General features: G+C 42.2%; 2 protein-coding genes across 2 annotated transcripts; one reads left to right on the top strand and one right to left on the bottom strand.

The window, feature by feature from the left end:
* The first annotated feature begins 1,306 nt into the window (after window positions 1–1,306).
* On the top strand, window positions 1,307–5,927 carry tmem121b (transmembrane protein 121B). Its single transcript, XM_086059637.1, has one exon. It carries the CDS (start codon window positions 1,345–1,347, stop codon window positions 2,524–2,526), a length of 1,182 nt encoding a protein of 393 aa, XP_085915763.1. The 5' UTR covers window positions 1,307–1,344; the 3' UTR covers window positions 2,527–5,927.
* il17ra1a (interleukin 17 receptor A1a) lies at window positions 5,895–16,945 on the bottom strand. The gene is made up of 11 exons (XM_086059636.1): window positions 16,700–16,945; window positions 15,785–15,809; window positions 15,520–15,669; window positions 14,832–14,959; window positions 14,599–14,725; window positions 14,363–14,410; window positions 14,120–14,268; window positions 10,927–11,001; window positions 10,776–10,845; window positions 9,148–9,261; window positions 5,895–9,074 (listed from the first exon to the last, which is right to left on the bottom strand). Exons 1-11 carry the CDS (start codon window positions 16,793–16,795, stop codon window positions 7,762–7,764), a joined length of 2,295 nt encoding a protein of 764 aa, XP_085915762.1. The 5' UTR covers window positions 16,796–16,945; the 3' UTR covers window positions 5,895–7,761.
* Between the last annotated feature and the right edge of the window lie 2,057 nt (window positions 16,946–19,002).

The raw sequence follows: 19,002 nt of genomic DNA, 5'->3' as shown, positions 1-19,002 counted from the left end.
CCATCAACGATCGAAAAAGGCGTGTAGATCACCACGCCTATTTGTTGGTTGGTTCAACTTGATCCATTTGCACCTTAAGTCACCGAGCAGCTTACAAGCGATATGAACTTAACCCCCCCCCCAACACACACACACACACACACACACACACGACCCCTTCATTTCATTAAGTGCAATATTATTATCTACTGACTTTAAATGTTGTCAAAAAGACGGGGGAGGTATCCCTTCCAGCTTAAAATGTACAACGGGGGATGGGAAAGGTGGGAACGGGCCACATTTCGGCTTTGCTGGCCGTATTTTTATCCTACACGTTTGAACTGTACTCGTGAAATGTTTCTCCGTTCCCCTCCGGTAGCTGTCGAACTCCGTTGGAATGCATATGTTTATACTGAAATGTCTGTTTTCTATGTTCCACGGCCATCCATCTTAACTTGAAATTAAAAGTTTATTATCAATATGGAGTCGTGTTTTTGTTTGGGTAGTGAGTGACTGTGTGAATGAGGTACAGCGATTATATATGTCGATGCAGTTTCTACAGTGCTTGTCCTTGTTAGGTCACATATATCACAGTAGATTTAGGCTCCAAAATTTAAAGGTAACATCACTGATTATATCAAATGAATGTGAATATTTTCTTCTATCTTGGAAATACTGGAATGCTAATCATTTTAATTTTACACTTTTAGAATTACAAGTATTTTATATTGCAGTTTTTCTTATTTTAGTTTTATAATTTATATAATGGTTTGATTTGCTTTGTTCGATTTTTTTAAATTTAATTTAGGAGTACCATATTGCATATATTTTTATTTTAAATGTGTACATTTTAACTGGTTTATATTTGACTTGAATATAAACATTTTGGTGTAATAATTAAATTACCATATTTGTGTATATATTTTACTTATTTTTCATGTTCTAACATTTTATTTTTCAGATTTGCATATTGATTAATCCAGCCAAACTGCAAAAAAATATTAAAATATATTGACAGTATATTTTAATATTTCTTGCAGTTTGGATGATGGATGAATATTGTATTCGACTTATTTCAGGTATTTATTTTCAGATTTGATGTTTGCATATTGATCGATTAATCTATCCATTTTCCAAACCGCAAGAAATATTAAAATGTCAAATATTGTATTAAACTGAACTGATTAAATAGGCTAATGCGAACCCGATCATATATAGCGATAGATGCCGGATGCACAAATCTATTCCATGTCACAAAATCCATGCCTTTGTTTCTAAGCAACTCTTCTCTCCGCCTAAAAAAATAAATAAATAACATCGAGGAGGAAAAATACGGGCGAAAGCTGATGCGAGCGCCGTAAAACAATGATCGCAGAAATTCCCAAAGACAATTCCAAGGCATTCCAATCCGTCGCGACTTTGGGCTCAGACTCCCCCGTCTCTTCCTCGCCCTCCCCGGAAGCCGGCCGGCTGCTGAGCAGGAGGCGGGACGCGCGCAACACCGGCGGCATCCGTCCGGAGGAGAGCGGCAGCATCCGGCCGCTGGTGTCCGGCGGCCGCATCATGACATCGGCGGACTTCGCCCACGCAGGCGCCCCTCTGCTGGCCGCCCGCTCCACGCGGAGCCTCCTCTACAAGGTCCTGTGCTTCCTGCTCCTCGTCTTGCAGGGCGGCGTGCTGGACTTCTACCTCATCGCCTTCACCGACATGTACTGGTGCTCGTGGATCGCCACGGACCTGGTGGTGGTCTCCGGCTGGGCCATTTTCTTCGTGAAGAACGCGCGCGGCAAACGGGAGCGGGCCTGCGGCTTCCACCAGAAGGGCTCCGCGTACGGCGGCTGCAACCTGGGCGAGTTCACCTACGCCTACCTGGCGTGGCTCGTGCACGTCATCGCGTGCACCCCCAAGGTGGCGCTCATCCTGGAGACCTCCATCCTGGACCACGTCGCCTACGAGGTGCCGTGCGGGCTCACCGGCTTCAAGATCGTCACCCTGCTCTCGGCGCCGCTGCTCTTCTGCCTCATCAACGCCATCATCGAGGATCAGAACGGGGCCACCCGGCACCACTCCCAGAGCTGCTTCACCTCCACCTGCCTGGATCTCATCGACAGCTTCTCCCTGGTGGAGGCGCTGCTCCGGAACGAGATCCCCACGCCGTACATCAAGTACACCGTCATCTCGGCGTACTTCGTGGCCCTTGCCGCTCCCGTGCTGTGGCTGTACGAGCTGACCGCGTCGGAGCTGCGGTGCCGGTGGCTGTGGGTTCGCTTCTTCTCCGCGGGCCTCCTGGTCAACGCGCCGCTGCTGGTGGTCCGCTGCTTCCAGGTGTACGTGTACCAGGGCCCCGTGTCGGTGTTCATGTTCAAGAACGTCTTCTTCCTGGCGTGTAAGGTGCTGGAGCTGGCCGAGCAGTGCGTGGCCTTGCGCGGCGTCCGCAGGAGGTTGGCCGGGGGCGGCCACCACCAGGCCCACTTCTCGCACGGCGTGTCCGAGAACGACATGTGTCCGCACGGATACGTCAACACGTTGGCAGTCGCTCAGTCCTAGTCGCGTGGAAGCCGACATGAATTAATTCACAGACAGTTTCCCCACATCTATTACGTTGTCCATTAACGAATTATATGATTATATTCATATTCACAACATTATTTCACGTTTTACTGATCAGTTTAATTGGAGTAATATTTGAGTGTAGTGTGGCAATAGCACTACTTAAAAAAAAAGAAAAAAAAAAGATTCGTGGTCCTTCCCTTGAGAAATTTGCAACTACAATAGTGAGAGAAAAAAAACTATGGCCAATGAGTATACAAATATGAAATGTTTAACATTTAAACTAGATGCTGGTCAACTTTTGTTACTTTCAAAACAATATTTACACAAGCCTTTGTTATTTCTACAGTGAGACACACACGTGTGCTTTATTACCAAATAAGACCCTCATGGCCTTTATCTAAGAGCAGCGCTTTATTCCTTTTACTATCAGACCACCTTTAGAATGAGTTACTAACCAGCTCAGTCGCATTGATGAGTTTTTCTTGTCAGAATTAATGCAAAACAACTAAATATGTAATTGTAATATTTTAATGTATGTGTAAACCTTGCAGTATACTGGATATCCTCAATGGCAAGTACGTCTGTATCTTTTAAATATGTGAGATTTTTCTTCTTTTTGGGGCATCACTGACCAAACTGGGGTCAGATTTTTCCCAGTTTTGTTTATTTAAAAAAAAAAAAATCTGGAGAGCACCCCATTTGGGACCACTGGACAGGTGCTATTCATTCACTCATAAGAAGGGGGGGGGGGGTTGGGTTCACTATTGCAATGGGTGTACTGTTCCGTGAATTTTACCATTGCACTCGAATGCAACATGTCTTTGTAGGTTGTAAAGTGCAATTTCAAAAACCCCAACCATGCACATTTGGTGTTTTCTATTGATGACAGAGTTGTCTGCAAGTCCGTGCTCGTACTGACTTAGTGTAGACATTAGTAATATAGTCCCGCTTACACCTGATACAGTGAACCCTCGCATATTCTGGTAAGGCTCAGCTATTGCAAATTCACATATTCAAACCTGATGTTATTCGCCAATTTTGTGCTCAGGCCAAAGCCATGTCAAATATATAAATATTGCTTTGGCGCCATCTTGTGGCCTCTTGTTGCCAAGGAACTATGTTGAAGTGGAGGGAGGAGCTTCATTTCATTGCAATAGCCTTGTCTGATTGGGGGAAAAAAGTGATTTGTCGCCCTCTTGTGGCATCTGTAGACAAATATAAAGCTTTTTAGGGGGGGCATCAGTTATATGTGGATTTGACCTCTATGCGGGGGGTTCACTGTCGTTCCACAAACACGTTATTTTACCAAACCAACAAGACATCCAGTGTGTGTAAATGTCCACTGTTTTAAGTCTACAAAGCGCAACCAATCAGAATTTGCTCAACGGAAAGTCATCAAAATATGTCCTAGTAAGCAAAGCTGGCTACACTGTCCATCACTTTTAGCCATTTCACTTCAACCGTGGTAACCGTTGATGTTAGCTCGTTAAATGTACATGTAGCTAAATGCAACAAAACAGTTAACCTTGCAGTAGCTGGATGTGAACGCTACAAGCGAAAAAACAATCTTGGGCAGTTTTATCGGCATTGGGCAAAAAATCTGATTGGCCCCATGATGGATGTGAAAAACAGAATGCTCGCCCGATCATCTTTCAGGTTGACATTTTATTTTATTGGGTGCATTAAGAATGGGGTTTCCTCCCAGAGTTGCTCGGAAAATGGTCAAAACCGAAATGGGTTAAACGTGTTCAATATTTACAATTGAAAATTGACTCAATCAAAAACAAACCAATAGTTAAGATGTTACAAATCAGCACTCCGCGTAGGTGCCTGAACTTTTCCAAAATAAGGTCGCTTCTGTCAGTTTGAAGAATTGTCTAGATTCTAGAAAGTATTGGTAACATGAATTAATTCAATTGGGAGGGGGGGGGGGGGCGAATAAACCAATCCCTACGGATGATAATTGCTTTCCTGTTTTACGCTAAGCAAGGCTAAACACACTCACAAATCATGTTGCATTGTTGTGGTGTGGAGACAATCTTTTTTTTGTTTTTTTTGATTGTGCATTATTATGCTTGAGTCACTTTATTGTATTAGACAGCATGTACATACAAACACACAGACACACGACTTGTATATAGTATTCACACAGTGGTACCTTGACTTAGTTGAGTTAAACTTGTTCTGTTTGTAACTCAGATCTTTCGCATCTAAAAATCGACTTTCACCAGTGAAATTAATCGAAATGCCATCAATCTTTAATAACAGAAGCAGCACTTTACAGCGCTGTACTGTATAAAAACATACAGTAATAACATCAAATAGTATTGACTCAAAGCAAAAGGAAAAAAAATTAAAAATCATCATTCGTAAGTCAAGGTATCATTGTAAAGTGATCTAGAATATATTCGCAGTATCCCGCATTTAGTGCCTCTTAGCGTTGCATTCTGTACGATTGATTTGCTCCCCCAGCAGGCAGGTCAGCGCTTAATCTGACTTGTGCCTTACACTATGTGCAATGTCCAGCCATCCCATTTTTATTTGATATTTTTTTTCCTGTAGCGCTTTAACCTCATTAGGGGTCGTGGGTGAGTTGGAACCAATCCCGACAGGCTTTGACTTTGCAAGGCAGCACTTTGGGTCCACTTGGACTGGCCTGTCAATCCCAGCACCATCAAACAACACCAATTAGTTTGAGTTCAAATATATCGAGTGTCGCGTGGGGGATTTGTGAACTCACAGATGCCGGCAGAAAAGCGGTTGTCATGGCAACAAGCGCTACAGAACCCCCCGTCAGCTATTTGACGCCACGTTGGCTAATGTACGATTGACAATTGTTGTCATGTACCCCCCTATAAAGTGGTCACATGACCTTCCTTCATTGAAAAGCGTGGGAAAGCTTGGATGAAATATGCTGCATCGAGTGCTTCTTTTGCCTTCGTTTCACCAATTGCCATTGGTTGTACATCATATCACACCAAAGTATTTCAGACCATATATTTCTGACCGCTTTCTATGATTTCTTTATGCAAAAAAAAAAGAAGAAATAAAATAAAATAAATCACATTCTGTACAGTACCCTGCATGCGCTATCACAGCTCCATTCAAACCACCAAAGGACACAAAATTGACCTCAGTCTCACGCACAGAAACTGAACAAAGTGCAACATCGGAACCCAACTGGTTGATATTTGACTGACCTTTTTTCCTCTTTCTTCCGACACGTTTACAGGGAATCTTTGCCGTTGTTTACAGATACTAGTACTACCTACAACGTGGTAAATGTGTGTGCTGTATACCTGTACCACTATATTCCAATCTACTGGATGTACTGTAGATGTTAAGACAAGAGTATTGTGTGGTCAAGGTCAAATAAATCCTCTTTTATTGGAAAAGTACCGGCGACTTCATTGAAGGTTACAATTACAGTGCGACACACTGAAAAGTACAAAACATGATATACTGCACTGCGAATTTCTGTAAAAATTTTTAATAAAACAATGTGCCACATTTTGCTAGGAGTGCGACATTAGAAAATGTCTTGTTTAAAGTGCCTTTGATTCCAAACTGAAGTGCAACAGGTATTTATCAATAAAATAAACAGTATTAATATGTTTTTCTGTAATAGCAAGACCATGCATCCATTTAACCCTGGACAACCCATGGGGTCAAATTTGGCCCCTATAAATTCTGCTATTCAAATAACAAAGACCTTTTTTTTTTTTTTTACAAATTTAACTTCAAAAGTCCAGAGTGCCACTTCTGACCCCTGCATGGGGTCATCTGGTGGATGAATATTGCACGTACATGAGCCAGAGTGGTGGTGACAAGATGGCTGGCAACATGCCAATTTTGTTGAGCTGGAAATCAATCCAAACAAAACCATTTTCTCAGCAAACCATCATTGTTTTTTTTTTGTTAATCTATTTCATATCATGTTGCAGAATGCCTAGGAGTATGTTTTATATATACATTTTGATAAATTAGCAACTCTGAGCTAGTTAAAAAAAAAGGGTTAAAATGGAAAAAACATATATTTTGGCTTACAACTTATAGCAGTCATTTAATGTATAATTCATAATTTTCCAAAGAAGAAAAGGGTTCTTGGGTTCTCCAGGGTTAATCCATGTACGCAGAAGCATGAGTGCAAAATTATAAAGGCAACTCGACGATAAATAATTAGCCAAAACGGGCGCTGGTGAAGCCTCGTAATGATGATTAAACTTTGAGGCAATGCGATGCCCATATTAGACGGTGTAGGCAAAAATATGTTACACTTTAGCTTTGCCCATTTTGTCCAGGAAACTCGACTCCAAATGGCAAATGACCATGTCGGCTTTTGTCAAAGTCAGAGCCTTGGAATTTGTCTTCCTATTAAATTTCGTCATGTGTCCATGAGACGATTTCCCGTTGGACCAGAGAACGCAACATACAGGTGTGCCAAAATGTGTCTACATACTACGCCTGTCGCTATTCTGGTTTTGCAGAAACAAAGCAGTCCCTTTCACACAATTTGAGAATGCAGCCTTGATCAAAATCCACCGCTGAACCTTGTCCAGAAAAAAGGCTGGATGGTTTCAAAAAACCATTGGACCAAAAGGTAAATGGACTTCTTTTTATATAGTGCTTTAACTACACCATATGGCACCCAAAGCCTCACAGACACACAGACACACAGACACACAGACACACAGACACACAGACACACAGACACACAGACACACAGACACACACACACACACACACACACACACACACACACACACACACACACACACACACACACACACACACACACACACACACACACACACACACACACACACACACACACACACACACACACTAATGGTCGACTGCTGCCACGCAGGGCGCTGGCAAGTCCACTGGGAGCGAATCGGGGTGTCTTGCTCAAGGGCACTTCGACATGGTCACCAGGGGGTGAGGATCGAACCCACAACCTCACGGATGGGTGGCGACCCTTCTACCACTGAGCCATGCCGCTCCTAAGGAACACACTATCCTGAATTTGTATATGCAGACACTTTTTGTACTCTCGTTAGAAGGAAGTTCCAAGTGGGAACAGTATTTTATAAACGAACCCACTTTTCATTCTCCCTCTAAATTAGAAACTGGACCAGGATGAAAATCGCAGATTTGACAGAAGGCGACAACCCCCACCAGACCAGTGGCAGTTAATCACAGGTGGTGGAAATCACCCACATTTCTCTACAGATCAAACTCGGCGCCGTCCAGACTTTGCAGAAACAGTTCCTCCTGCAGCCTTGCCAGAGCTGCCAGTGGATCCTCCGTGCAGGGAGTTGTACGCGGGGAAGGCATTTTGGAGCTGTAGCCTTGGTCAGATCCACCGTTGGAACCTTCTGCCCCGGGCTCAATCATCTCCACAGGCTGAAGGATTTGGTTGCGAGCGGGACTTTTCATGCTCGGACGAGATGCCTCTCGCAAGTTTGATCCGGTGGAGCCGCTTAGGCACTCTTCCTCATCCTCCTCTGGAATCTGGCTTACGTGCCTCCCCTCCGCAGAGTGCTTCCCGGATGAACCAGATGGAGGACTGTTTGAAGGACACAGGCGAGGCAGGACTGACTGTTGTCGGTGCGTGTACATAGGGTTGACGAGCGGTACCAGTTCGGCCACTGACGAGTTCTGGCTCTCTGGGTTGAGTTCCGGGGTTACGACTTGAACGCTGCTTCCGTTCTCTCGTATGTCCACCTCGCACGTATAGACGGGAAGTTGCTCTTTGATGAGGGGAAGACACTCGAGAAGCGGAGAGACCTGCTGCTGGTCAATGAGACAAGCGGACTCAACGGGAAGCTCCTCCTCACTATGCACGCACTCCCTCTCGAACCAGTCGGGATTTTCCATCTGGTACGCCTGGAAAGTTTCAATGGCGTTCCTCAGGGCTTGCCCCGAGGGACAGTTGAAGTATTCATCGCCACCGATGCCCTCGATGTGGTTGACCTGACCCGGTTGGTACTTCTCAATGTCCAGCAGGCCGAAGTACAGCTCCTCAAAGTGCTTCATCAGCGTGTACTTCACGGCAATGTCGAAAACCGACGGCACGTCCTGCTCACCGCTGACGTCGCTGAAGTAAGCCACCATGTACTTGCCGTGCCGGCGCGCCTGCTGCATGTCGGGCAGGAAGAGGTTCAAGAAGGGGGTGAGCATGTCGTCGGTGGGCGACAGGAGGTCTTCCTTCAGCGTTACGCGGCGCTGGCCGCACATGGCTCGCCACTTGGCCTGAACCCCCCGCGAGCAGAGCACCAAGACCTTGTCGGTGGGATTCTTCAGCCGTCGCCGTTGACCCTCCAGCCAGCAAACGCGGCCGACCATGCCCACCGAGGTGGCGTCGAGCAGGTCGATCAGCACCTTGGCGCCGCATTTCGCCTGGAGGAAGGCACAGAGCTTCAACACTATGTCCCTGTAGAGGCGGTGGTCTTGGGAGTAGATCACGAGAACCGTCGGCGTTTGTTGAATTTGCTGTTTCTTGTCTCCAGCAGCGACCGAGTCGTCGCGGGTTTTGCCTGAGGGGTATTGCAAACCAAGTGTGACTTTTGATCGGGCGCAAGCGAGGGAAATGCAGTTGGTGGGACTAACCTGGCTTCCTGCACAGGATGTAGATAAAGATGGCAGAAATCCCGGCACATAGGAGCACCGCACACACAATAACAGGTGTGTATTGAGGAGCATCTGGAGGATCAGCGGGCTTGGCTGTCAAGAGTCAAATGACAGTTTATTTATTAGCAGCCCATCTGCTGCCTTCGGTATAAAATCAATCATAAAAACCTATCCTGGTTTATTATATGGTGACAGACGACAGTGTAACCTCGAGCTCCTTTAAATCTACAATTGACGTCGGCTTCATTTTAGTGAGGATCAGCGGGAGGAACGTGATGAGAAGAATATATACCGTAATTACACAGTACAAACATTTTTACGTTGACGTGGACTTCTTTTTACACTACATGGCAGTTAAAAATGTTTGAAAAATACTGCTTAAAAAAAAAGGTACCTGCACTTTTAAAGGAAACAACAAAACACTTTAAAGTGGAAGTCAACCAAAAACATTTCTTGACAATATGTTATATGTGATCTCACTAGTCTAAACATTCTGATTAATATTACTTCTATGGAATATGAGTTATGAAGCAAAATCCAGCCATTTTATCCTTCATCCATCTCTTTGCCACTTGCTGTCGACAGATGACATCATAGTTGCACAGGGCTCAGGCAACGACCAATCACAGCTCACCTGTTTTCTGAAGCGGAGCTGTGATTGGTTGTTACCTGAGACCTGAGCAACTGTGATGTCATTTTCGCTTGACAGAAAAGTGGCAAAATGGCCGCCTTCTGATAGTGACAAAAACGGCTGGATTTTGCTGCTTAACTCATATTCTACTAGCGCAATATTAACCAAAATACTGTATTTATACTAGTGGGGCTGCATAGAACATATTACTGTCAAGATTTTTTTGGGGGGGTTGACTTCCTCTTTAGTAGTATGAAACAAATGCAAACAACCTTAACCAGCTACATGGAAGTGGACTTTTTGGATAGCTACTTTGACAGCTGGACAGACTTTAAGATTTAACTCATTCACTGCCATTGACGGCTATTGACGTCAAAAATTCAATTGAACTATTTCTATTAGTTTAACATTTTTTTCCACTTTTGTCAAGAGTATGAAAACCTAGAATTTTTTTTGTATTGTACATTTAGAACAGATATAAAATGTATGATTAATCGTGTGTTAACTATTGAAGTCATGTGATTAATTACAATTCAAAATTAGGAGCGTCTGGCAATTAAAATCGTAAAGTTAACTCATGATTAATCACAAATTTTATATCTGTTCTAAATGTACAATAAAAAAGCATTCTAGGTTTTCATACTCTTGTTAACAAAAGTGGATTTTTTTTTAAACTAATAGAAATAGTTCAAATTAATTTTTTGACGTCTATAACCGTCAATGGCAGTGAATGAGTTAAAGTATTAAGTGTCATTTTGAGGATAGAAAAATGTCATTCATGATTAAGAATCCAAAGACCCCTTGGATAATTTCCATTGTTTTCGACAGGAAAATTTGTTGCCAAAATAAGCTCCTTCTCTTGCTGTAGTGTGTTGTGATCCTCTGTATGAAGCAATTTAAACACTTGACGCCAATGCTCATGTTATGTGTTTGTATCAGAGGGACACGGATAATGTTAAATAGACATCTGGCAAACCTGAACAAATGTCCAGTGTTTTCTGATGGCGGGTGCAGTCTTCGCCACAGTTTTGGAACATCGGTTTTATCTGAAAAGAAGATGGGAAGTCTTTTTACTCATGTACACTTTCGATTTAAATATGGGCAACGCAGCAACAATGTATTTTTACCGAGACGTCAAATTGGCAGCAGGATTTGGGCCATTTGCTGAGGCTGAACGATACATTCAGGCGTGTCTGGTTGACCTGGGGAAAAGTCACTGGGCATCAGTTTCAATTGGTATTGATACACTTAAGGTCAGAGGTCAGCAACCTTTCCTGACAAAAGAGTCATTTTAGGCCAAATAAATAACTACAAATGTTTCTGGAGCCGCAAAACATCTGAAAATTAATGAAGGAAAGAGTGTGTTAGCGTTAATCTAATGCAGTGGTTCTCAACCTTTTTTCAGTGATGTACTCCCTATGAAATATTTATATATAATAATAATAATAATAATTAGAACTGCACCACGACACAAAAATATGCAACATCCAATACTTTAACATTCATTTTCTTCTACCTTTCATCTTTAGTTTTTGGATATTTTTGGTGTGTAATTTTTCATACATTTTTAGATGTTTCCGCCTTTCTGTAAATCTCCGACATTTTTGGCAATTTTATAGACATTTTATGATCATTTTCTGTCTCTCTTCTTCCTATTTTAGACATCGTATGGTGTTTTCTTTTGTGACAATTTAAAAACAACAACAAAATACTTTTCGGGATTTCTTATTTTGTCTTTGGACATTTTATAGTTACTTGTTACTTGTAATGTTTTCTGGCTTTAAAAAATAAATACATTCTGACTTTTTGTGCAATTCCCAAAAATATTTAACTCTTTGACTGCCAGACGTTTTCAGAAAAGGGATGCCGTCAGTGCCAGCCGATTTAAGCATTTTGACTGATCTTTCAAGGTCCACAGAAAATGTTCTGTTTGGACTATGGAAACACACATACTACCAAATGAAAGATTGGACTTTCATCTTTCATCAGAAAAAAAAGTTTGTTTCTACCTTATTCCGTTCTTTAGTAATCAACAATAGAAAATGGTTAGTTTGACCCAATTTCGCCTGTTTTGGACCAAAATACGGAGAAATCAAGCTTTTAGTGAAACGATATTATTTCATGCATTCTAGTGAATTTTACACTTCTTTTTGTCCATGAATGATGCCACAAACACCTAAATAGTGCTTTACTTCTATAAAACACTACCACCAAGAATGAAAAAGTGTTTTTTGATAGCAAAATACGTTTATTTACATTCAACAGTGTAACAATTTGACAACAATTTGGCAAACTATTTACAAATGTGTGCAACTGTGGTGCTATTTACAAATATGTGGATGTTTCAACGACAGTTTTTCTTTTTGTAACACTCTCCTGCGTGCAAAGAGACGCAACAGCATTTGCACAACAGATTGCCTCTTCGCGTGCAAAAGCTCCACTTTCTTGCAGGCCGTTTTTTCCGGGGAATAGCAAGTATACACTGCAGTGTGTGTTGCCATAAAGTCTAATATCAGGATCATGCTACGGTTACGTTACGGTGATGTTACGTTGTGGCTTCCTCATGTCCTTCGGTTGCTATACCGAGTGGTAGATGTTCTGATCCATTTTATCCACTCCATTCATGGTGGCATCGTAGTCCAGAAACAGTGTCTTCTCCGTGATCAGACTGTACCCGCTCCTCCGATGAATATGCATTGGACTCGGGGTACTCTTCATTGTCCGATCGAATGTCCGCTTGTGCAGCTCCGCGTTTTCCGGCGTTAGCAGCGCTAGCCGGTGAGGCTTTATGACGAGAGAATAACGGCCGCGTCAATGCTTCCAACTCCGGCGTCAACCTCGGGAGTGACCATCATCATCATCATCAATGTGCATTGGTCGATGCTTTTCGACTACTCTCCATCGTCCGATCGAATGTCCGCTTGTGCAGAAGTACCCGGCCGGCTATTGTGCGCGTTTTCCGGCCTTAGCAGCGCTAGCCGCGCTTAGCCGGTGAGGCTTACTACGTGATCGTAAACACGTCAAGGCTTCCAACTTTGGCGTCAAGCTCGGAGTCATCATCATCATCATCATCATCATCAATCTGCATTGGTCGATGCCAACTCTCCATCGCCCGATCGAATGTCCGATTGTGTAGAAGTACCCGGCCGGCTATTGTGCGCGTTTTCCGGCCTTAGCAGCGCTAGCCGCGCTTAGCCGGTGAGGCTTACTACGTGTTCATAACAGTCACGTCAAAGCTTCCAACTTTGGCGTCAAGCTCGGAGTCATCATCATCGTCGACATCAATGCGCTTTTTAGTATTGATTGATGCTTTCCGTCTTTGAAAAAAATGCTCAAGCGTGAGCTGCTTGTAACCGGTTGCTTGGTCAAGCCATTGTGGCTTGGATCAGCCATTGTCTCCTCAACACTCTAGCTCCGCCTCACGTCTTCTACTGACGCCCACGGTGGGCGGCCCATCCAACCTTGTGCAAAGAGAGTCATCGCTGCCCTCTAGGGGCCAAAACGAGTCTTTTACTATTCAGATATGCTTGATACTTTCAGCACAGCTGCCCAAGGCTTTCCTGCACCCGTTTTTGAAAAAAAAACAAAAAAACATAGGGGACGTCTTTTAACGTCCTCGGCGCCCTTCCCTAGGTTTATGCTAAACGTTTTATAACGTTTATGGCAGTCAAAGAGTTAATGGCAAATTTCTGGCTTTCTTTTGTTTTGTTTTTAAAAATTCAATTGTCTGACATTTTTGGCAATTTCATGGACATTTTACGTTGAATTTCTGCTTTTCCTCTTCCTTTTTGGACATTTTATGATCACTTTTTGGAAATTTTTAGGCACTTTTTGAAAATCGTTTTCATGTTTTTATGACAACTTAAAAATTCTCTACTACTCTTGACATTTTTTTTTAAATATTTAATTATTCATTAAACAAAATCTAAATAAATAGCATTTGAATAATATTTTATCTAAAAAAAAACAACAACAACTATGTAATTTTTTTTTAAAATTTCTATACATTTTTTGGGCTCCAGAGTTGCAGGTTGCAGACTCCTGCTTTAGGTAAACCCATGCAGTAACCAACAAGGGCCTAAAAACTACATGGGAGACTGGGAGAGCCTTTAAATGGGACTGTGCCTATTATCCGATCAGTTTTCAGCTATCATGAGCGGCATAAATACGTTGTACAAAAGAGGACATATGAGCTTCCTGTTTGAAAATCTAGGCTACGCAGCACAGGATGCTGTAATGAGCACCCACCTGAATATTCTAGGTCAATCTTCTCAGGAGGAAAGTGTCTGAGTGCTGCTAAAAAAACAGCCCTGAGCTTACCTTGTATGCAAGGTCAGTTTGCTGGATGGAGGCACAGTTCACAATAACCATGTACTCTTCACACAACAGGTCAGGGCTGAAGCTGGCCGTCAGTGTGTGTCTTTGTTTGACTGTCAGAGCCAGGCTGATGTTGGACTGCCAAAGACTTCCTACAATACAGCAAAAAAATAAAAATTAAATAAAAAAATACACCATGTCAGCTAGAGGTACACCCACTGTTTCTCATAAATAGCAGTGATTCACCTCTCTCTATGCAAAACTGGGTCATGATCATCCCGGAGTCTTGACAACCTGATTGAAAACATAATCAGAGTCCCCTCAAAGGTGAGCAAATAACATGATACATCACAACAAGCACGAAATGCATCACACTTATCACCATCTCAAAACAGCAGCCATTATAAAGTCGATTTTCCAATATGTCCTCTTTAACGCTCATAGTTCCAGAAAAGATCAAGTGCTTAGTAGTTTGGACTCACCCGGAACAACAACATTCTGGCTGACGTCATAGTCGCTGTGGTCCACTTCTGGTTTGGGGATGTTGAAAACGGAAACCCGATACACGTGTCCCGGGTCCAACACTAGCATTTTTGCCGAGAACGACCACTGGCAAAACACCAATAACAATGTGTTTGGACAAAGGCCAGTTATTTAAATACAACCTCTAGTGAGATGACTAACGAATTTGTTTCAATGTATTTGAAAAGCCCACCAAGTTGTTGTTGTCATGTTGATTCCTCATTGAGAGTTTGTCTTCAAAGGAATATCTGACACACAGGTTCTGATTGGTGGCCATCACCATGACATGAAGCTCAGTGGCTTGCAGATAACTGATGCTGCCTGCAGAGAGACACAGCAGTCGATATTTTAGCACCATTAGATTTCATTTGGATTCCCATTTGGGTTCCCTCTCCCCTCCCCTTTCCTCCCCCTTGCCGGCTCTCCCTCCTCGCCTCGCCTCTCCCCGCCCGTCCTTCGCCTCCCGGTCCCTTCTCCCTCGTCACCCTTCCTTCTCCTCCCTCCTCTCTCTGCTGCCCTGCCGCCGCCCCTTGCCCTTCTTGTTGTCTCCTCCCCCCGTACCATCCCCCTCCCCTGGGCCGGGGGCTCCAGCCCGGGTATCGGGTCTCCGGGGGCCGGGCTGGCGGGTGGGGTTGTTGTGCCTGCCCCGCTCCAGTGAGCCTCCTTGCACCTCCAGCGGGGGCCAGTATCCGGGAGGGCGGATTTAAAAAAAAAAGGAAAATAAAAAATATTTCATTTGGATGATTAGATCAGCACAACTGTTTAGTGAAGAAGTGGCAAAAACCAAGGGCGGAATTATTTTGCCCGTGAGCAATATTTTATGGATTGTTTGTATCTGTCTGTCTTTATCATACCGAATGAATACATTGATCCTGACTCACCGTCATCCTTTATGGTCCAGTTAGCTACCAGGACAGGCTGCAGATGTCCTGCCTCATCCTGGACTATTGTGACAGATACCCTCAAACCCTGTGGACCACTTGGCGTGTACTCCCACACATTCAGCCAACCACTATCTATGAGGCAGTTACCTGCGCACACACATAACCTCAAATATTTTCATTAAGGCAGTACACTCAAAACAATTTACACACATGAAATTAGGAACATTTTTTTGTGTGTGTGTGGGGGGGGGGGGGCACTCACTGTAACTGACTGTGCACCTCAGGCCCTAGGTAAAGAGAAAAAAAAAGATGAAACGGTGTTAAAATCAATTAGTAGTATCATTTTGTTCCTGTGAGGAGAGGTCGTACTGAGCAAACACAAGTTGTCGTATGGTAATAATTGTTGACAGTTACTTTCAAATCACCAGACAGCTATATTTAAACTATATGCTGCTTAAAAATAAAGTGTCTCAGAAACACAAATTGATAAAGACTTTTCAGATTTCATGTTACCGTTTGAATCTTACTATGTGCACTTAAATGTGGACGTGCAGATGTCATTCAGGAAGATGGCAGCAGAACAATAATAATAATAATTATAAAAAATAAACTTGTTGGTGAGGTTGTATGAAGTGGAGACACCCTAATGGCGCAGAAAGGAGTAAAGCTAAACGTTTTCTTTTTTTTACAGTGACAAATGTGTGTAATGCACTGCTTTCAGCAGCGACACGTGTGATGCTTTTCATCATTAAGACGCGAGTATTAAAGCAGTAAAAATATAAACAATATTAAATGTTGATTACCTTTTTTTTTTCAACTAGAAGTGATTAACTTATTCGATGTAGTCCTCAAAAAATAATTTTAAAGAACTTTATCTCGCTCAGGAAATAAGATAATTGTCTCTAATTCACAGGCATTATTATTATATATATATATAAAAAAAAAAAGATCTTGTTTATAAAACTTTTGTCAGTACACGAATGTGAGTAGCCCCATGACTGGGCTCCCAAATGACAAGCTACGCCTAAAGTACATAATGTGAGTACTTTTGTCATATTTTGGTGTCAATGTTAATTAACTATATCATCAAATAGCTTCTGAATGTCAACGTTATATACGCTAAATGTGTTCGAGTATGAAACTAGAATGTGCGAGAGAGAGAGAGAGTGTATCTTACCTGCTGGGAGCAGTTCAATGGAGCGGACGTCAAAGCTCTAAACGCGGACGATAGCGACAAGCACATTAACAGCAAAACGCTCCCATAAAGCCTCATTTTTTTTTTAAAGAGTATTGCCGTAACTACATGAGCGTTAGTGAAGTAAATATCTGAATGTTGCCATTCGAGGAAATGGTATGCCCACAAAGCACGCGTTTGTAAAGCGAAAGCGACGGCTGATTAATGAAAAAACTTCCGGCTTGGTGGTAAAAGTAAGCTGCTTGCTTTTGATTATGCTGCCTTCATGTAACCTAGGAATTTACAGAAACGTATAATGATTAATAGGAGTCATGTCTGTATGATATAATAGTTGTACGTTATGCCTTTAAGAAAAAAATAATGATCACCTTTACATTGGCACATGGTATAAAAAGTCAATTATATCCTCGCAATAATTGTTTATATCAAATTATGAACAGCAAAAAAACAACAACTATATTCATATTATCTGACATTAATTAAATGGGTAATTGTTCCTTAATTAAAGTGGTAGAAGCACAACTGCATGTATTGGGGCTGTTTCTCTAGCTACACTGCCCCATAAAAATACTTGCTTTGGACCAACAAGAGCATTTTTTTCTGGGGAAAGCAGTAAAAATGTGATGGGAATCAGACAGTTCATATAAAATACTACACACATTTATGGCATGTACTGTTTATCTGTTTCAGGATTTCGATTTCCCTTGATTAATCACACTAGTTGTAAATTCAAATCTATGTAAACAGACAGAGAACATCGTCATCGGACCCACATTTTGTAGCACCCGTACTAAAGAAAGACATTTAAAATTATTTTTTGTCTATTTTGGGTCATCGAATTTTTCTGTGATACTTATATTGCTGTCAAATGTCAAAACATGTCAAATTTGACCCCCAAAAATATGTAACAATATTTTTCTTACCAGCTCAAGGGCAGAAGATGCATTGAAACAGATTGTGCAGCAGGGGGCGCCTTAACATCATTCTCAGTCATATCTGTGGTTTTGTGGAACATTACATATACTGTACTAGCAATAAAATGTACTTCCATCCATCAGAGTTGACCCAAAAAAGCACCTGGCCTCATTCTGTCTTCCTCCCGTGCTAATGCAGATGAACGAGCTGTTAGAACTAATCTATAGGCTCAGGAAAGACGTCAAATGTCTTTGCTCCTTTGTTCAAATGGATTAAGATGCATGGAAATTGTTTTTTTTTGGTACGCAAACCACTACTATTCCAGAGGGCTAGAACGGTTGCATAACTGCTATCTTAACATGGCTTCCAATTGAAATAACATTCTAGAGACATCTTATCAGATTGTTTTTGTAGGTTACTGCATAAATAAACTTTACCCTGCCTGCCGTTTGGTTCCGTTGATCCAAAACCCTTAGATGGTAGTGCACTGTGCAGTGCTTACACTCCTTTCTTTGACAGGGGCGCATCCTGCCATATTCATTAATGTTACGTTATAGCACAAGAGTGGTTGTCACACTTTTACACCAAGTACCATTCAACCTGACCAACATTAAAATGCAGTAGTAAATAGGCCTAAGTCTTCAATAAAAACAATGCAGAAGGTTTATTCCTTCCTACAATACATATTTTGTGTAGAACTGATTATCAATTAAATCCCACTAAATGCCTTTGAATTAGTATACAAGGTATCATCTGTGATATGAAAATGATTTTAAGTGAAACTAGAATATCTTGTGGGGATTTCTTTTTTAAATTAATTAATTAGATTTGGGGGGGAAGCATAGTGTTGCATCATCCTGCTAAGCCACAATTGACATTTTTATGTTATGACCACAACAGATACTTGAGCAAAGGAAACCACCAGTTGCATGTGTTTCATGTTTAAGGTCAAACTAGTTAACCCAATCAAGCCGCTTCCTGGAACAGGCCCCCGGGGGTAAACCAATGTAATTGCAAGAAAAAGCCAAATGGATCTTGCTACAGCTTGAACTTCAAAAGGAGCTGCTTGAATAGAAAATGCAAGGATGAAAAGGATGCTAAAGTTGACTATTTGTATTCTAATTATTAGGAGGCGGGCAGACCGCATTTTGTGTGAGTGTGTGTTTGGGGGACGACCTAAAACCGTATAAAAAATGTCCATATGTTCACTCAGGTTGTCTACATTTGGGAGGGAGCACGAGCATTAGCAGCAAATCCAAAGGAAGATTTAGCGGAGGGTCAGAGGTCCTCTACCTGTAAGTAATTAATATTCCAACTGAACCGTCATAATCTTTGTAGAAAATGAATCACTTATTTGAGGGAGGCGTGTA

The sequence above is a fragment of the Leptonotus elevatus genome, chromosome 17 (genome assembly GCF_054856555.1).
Source record: "Leptonotus elevatus isolate MCC_2025b chromosome 17, RoL_Lele_1.0, whole genome shotgun sequence".
Lineage (NCBI taxonomy): Eukaryota > Metazoa > Chordata > Actinopteri > Syngnathiformes > Syngnathidae > Leptonotus > Leptonotus elevatus.
Note: the sequence above shows the minus strand (reverse complement) of the source record. Positions and strands in the feature narration are given on the sequence as shown.

Bases quoted from the DNA above. Each gene is read 5' to 3' on its own strand.
- tmem121b (XM_086059637.1), top strand. From the start codon at position 1,345: ATGATCGCAGAAATTCCCAAAGACAATTCCAAGGCATTCCAATCCGTC.
- il17ra1a (XM_086059636.1), bottom strand. From the start codon at position 16,795: ATGAGGCTTTATGGGAGCGTTTTGCTGTTAATGTGCTTGTCGCTATCG. The intron at 14,726-14,831 runs GTGGGCTTTTCA...GTGTTTTGCCAG, and splicing joins AACATGACAACAACAACTTG to TGGTCGTTCTCGGCAAAAAT. The intron at 11,002-14,119 runs GTAAGCTCAGGG...ACTTTTCCCCAG, and splicing joins AAACTGACCTTGCATACAAG to GTCAACCAGACACGCCTGAA.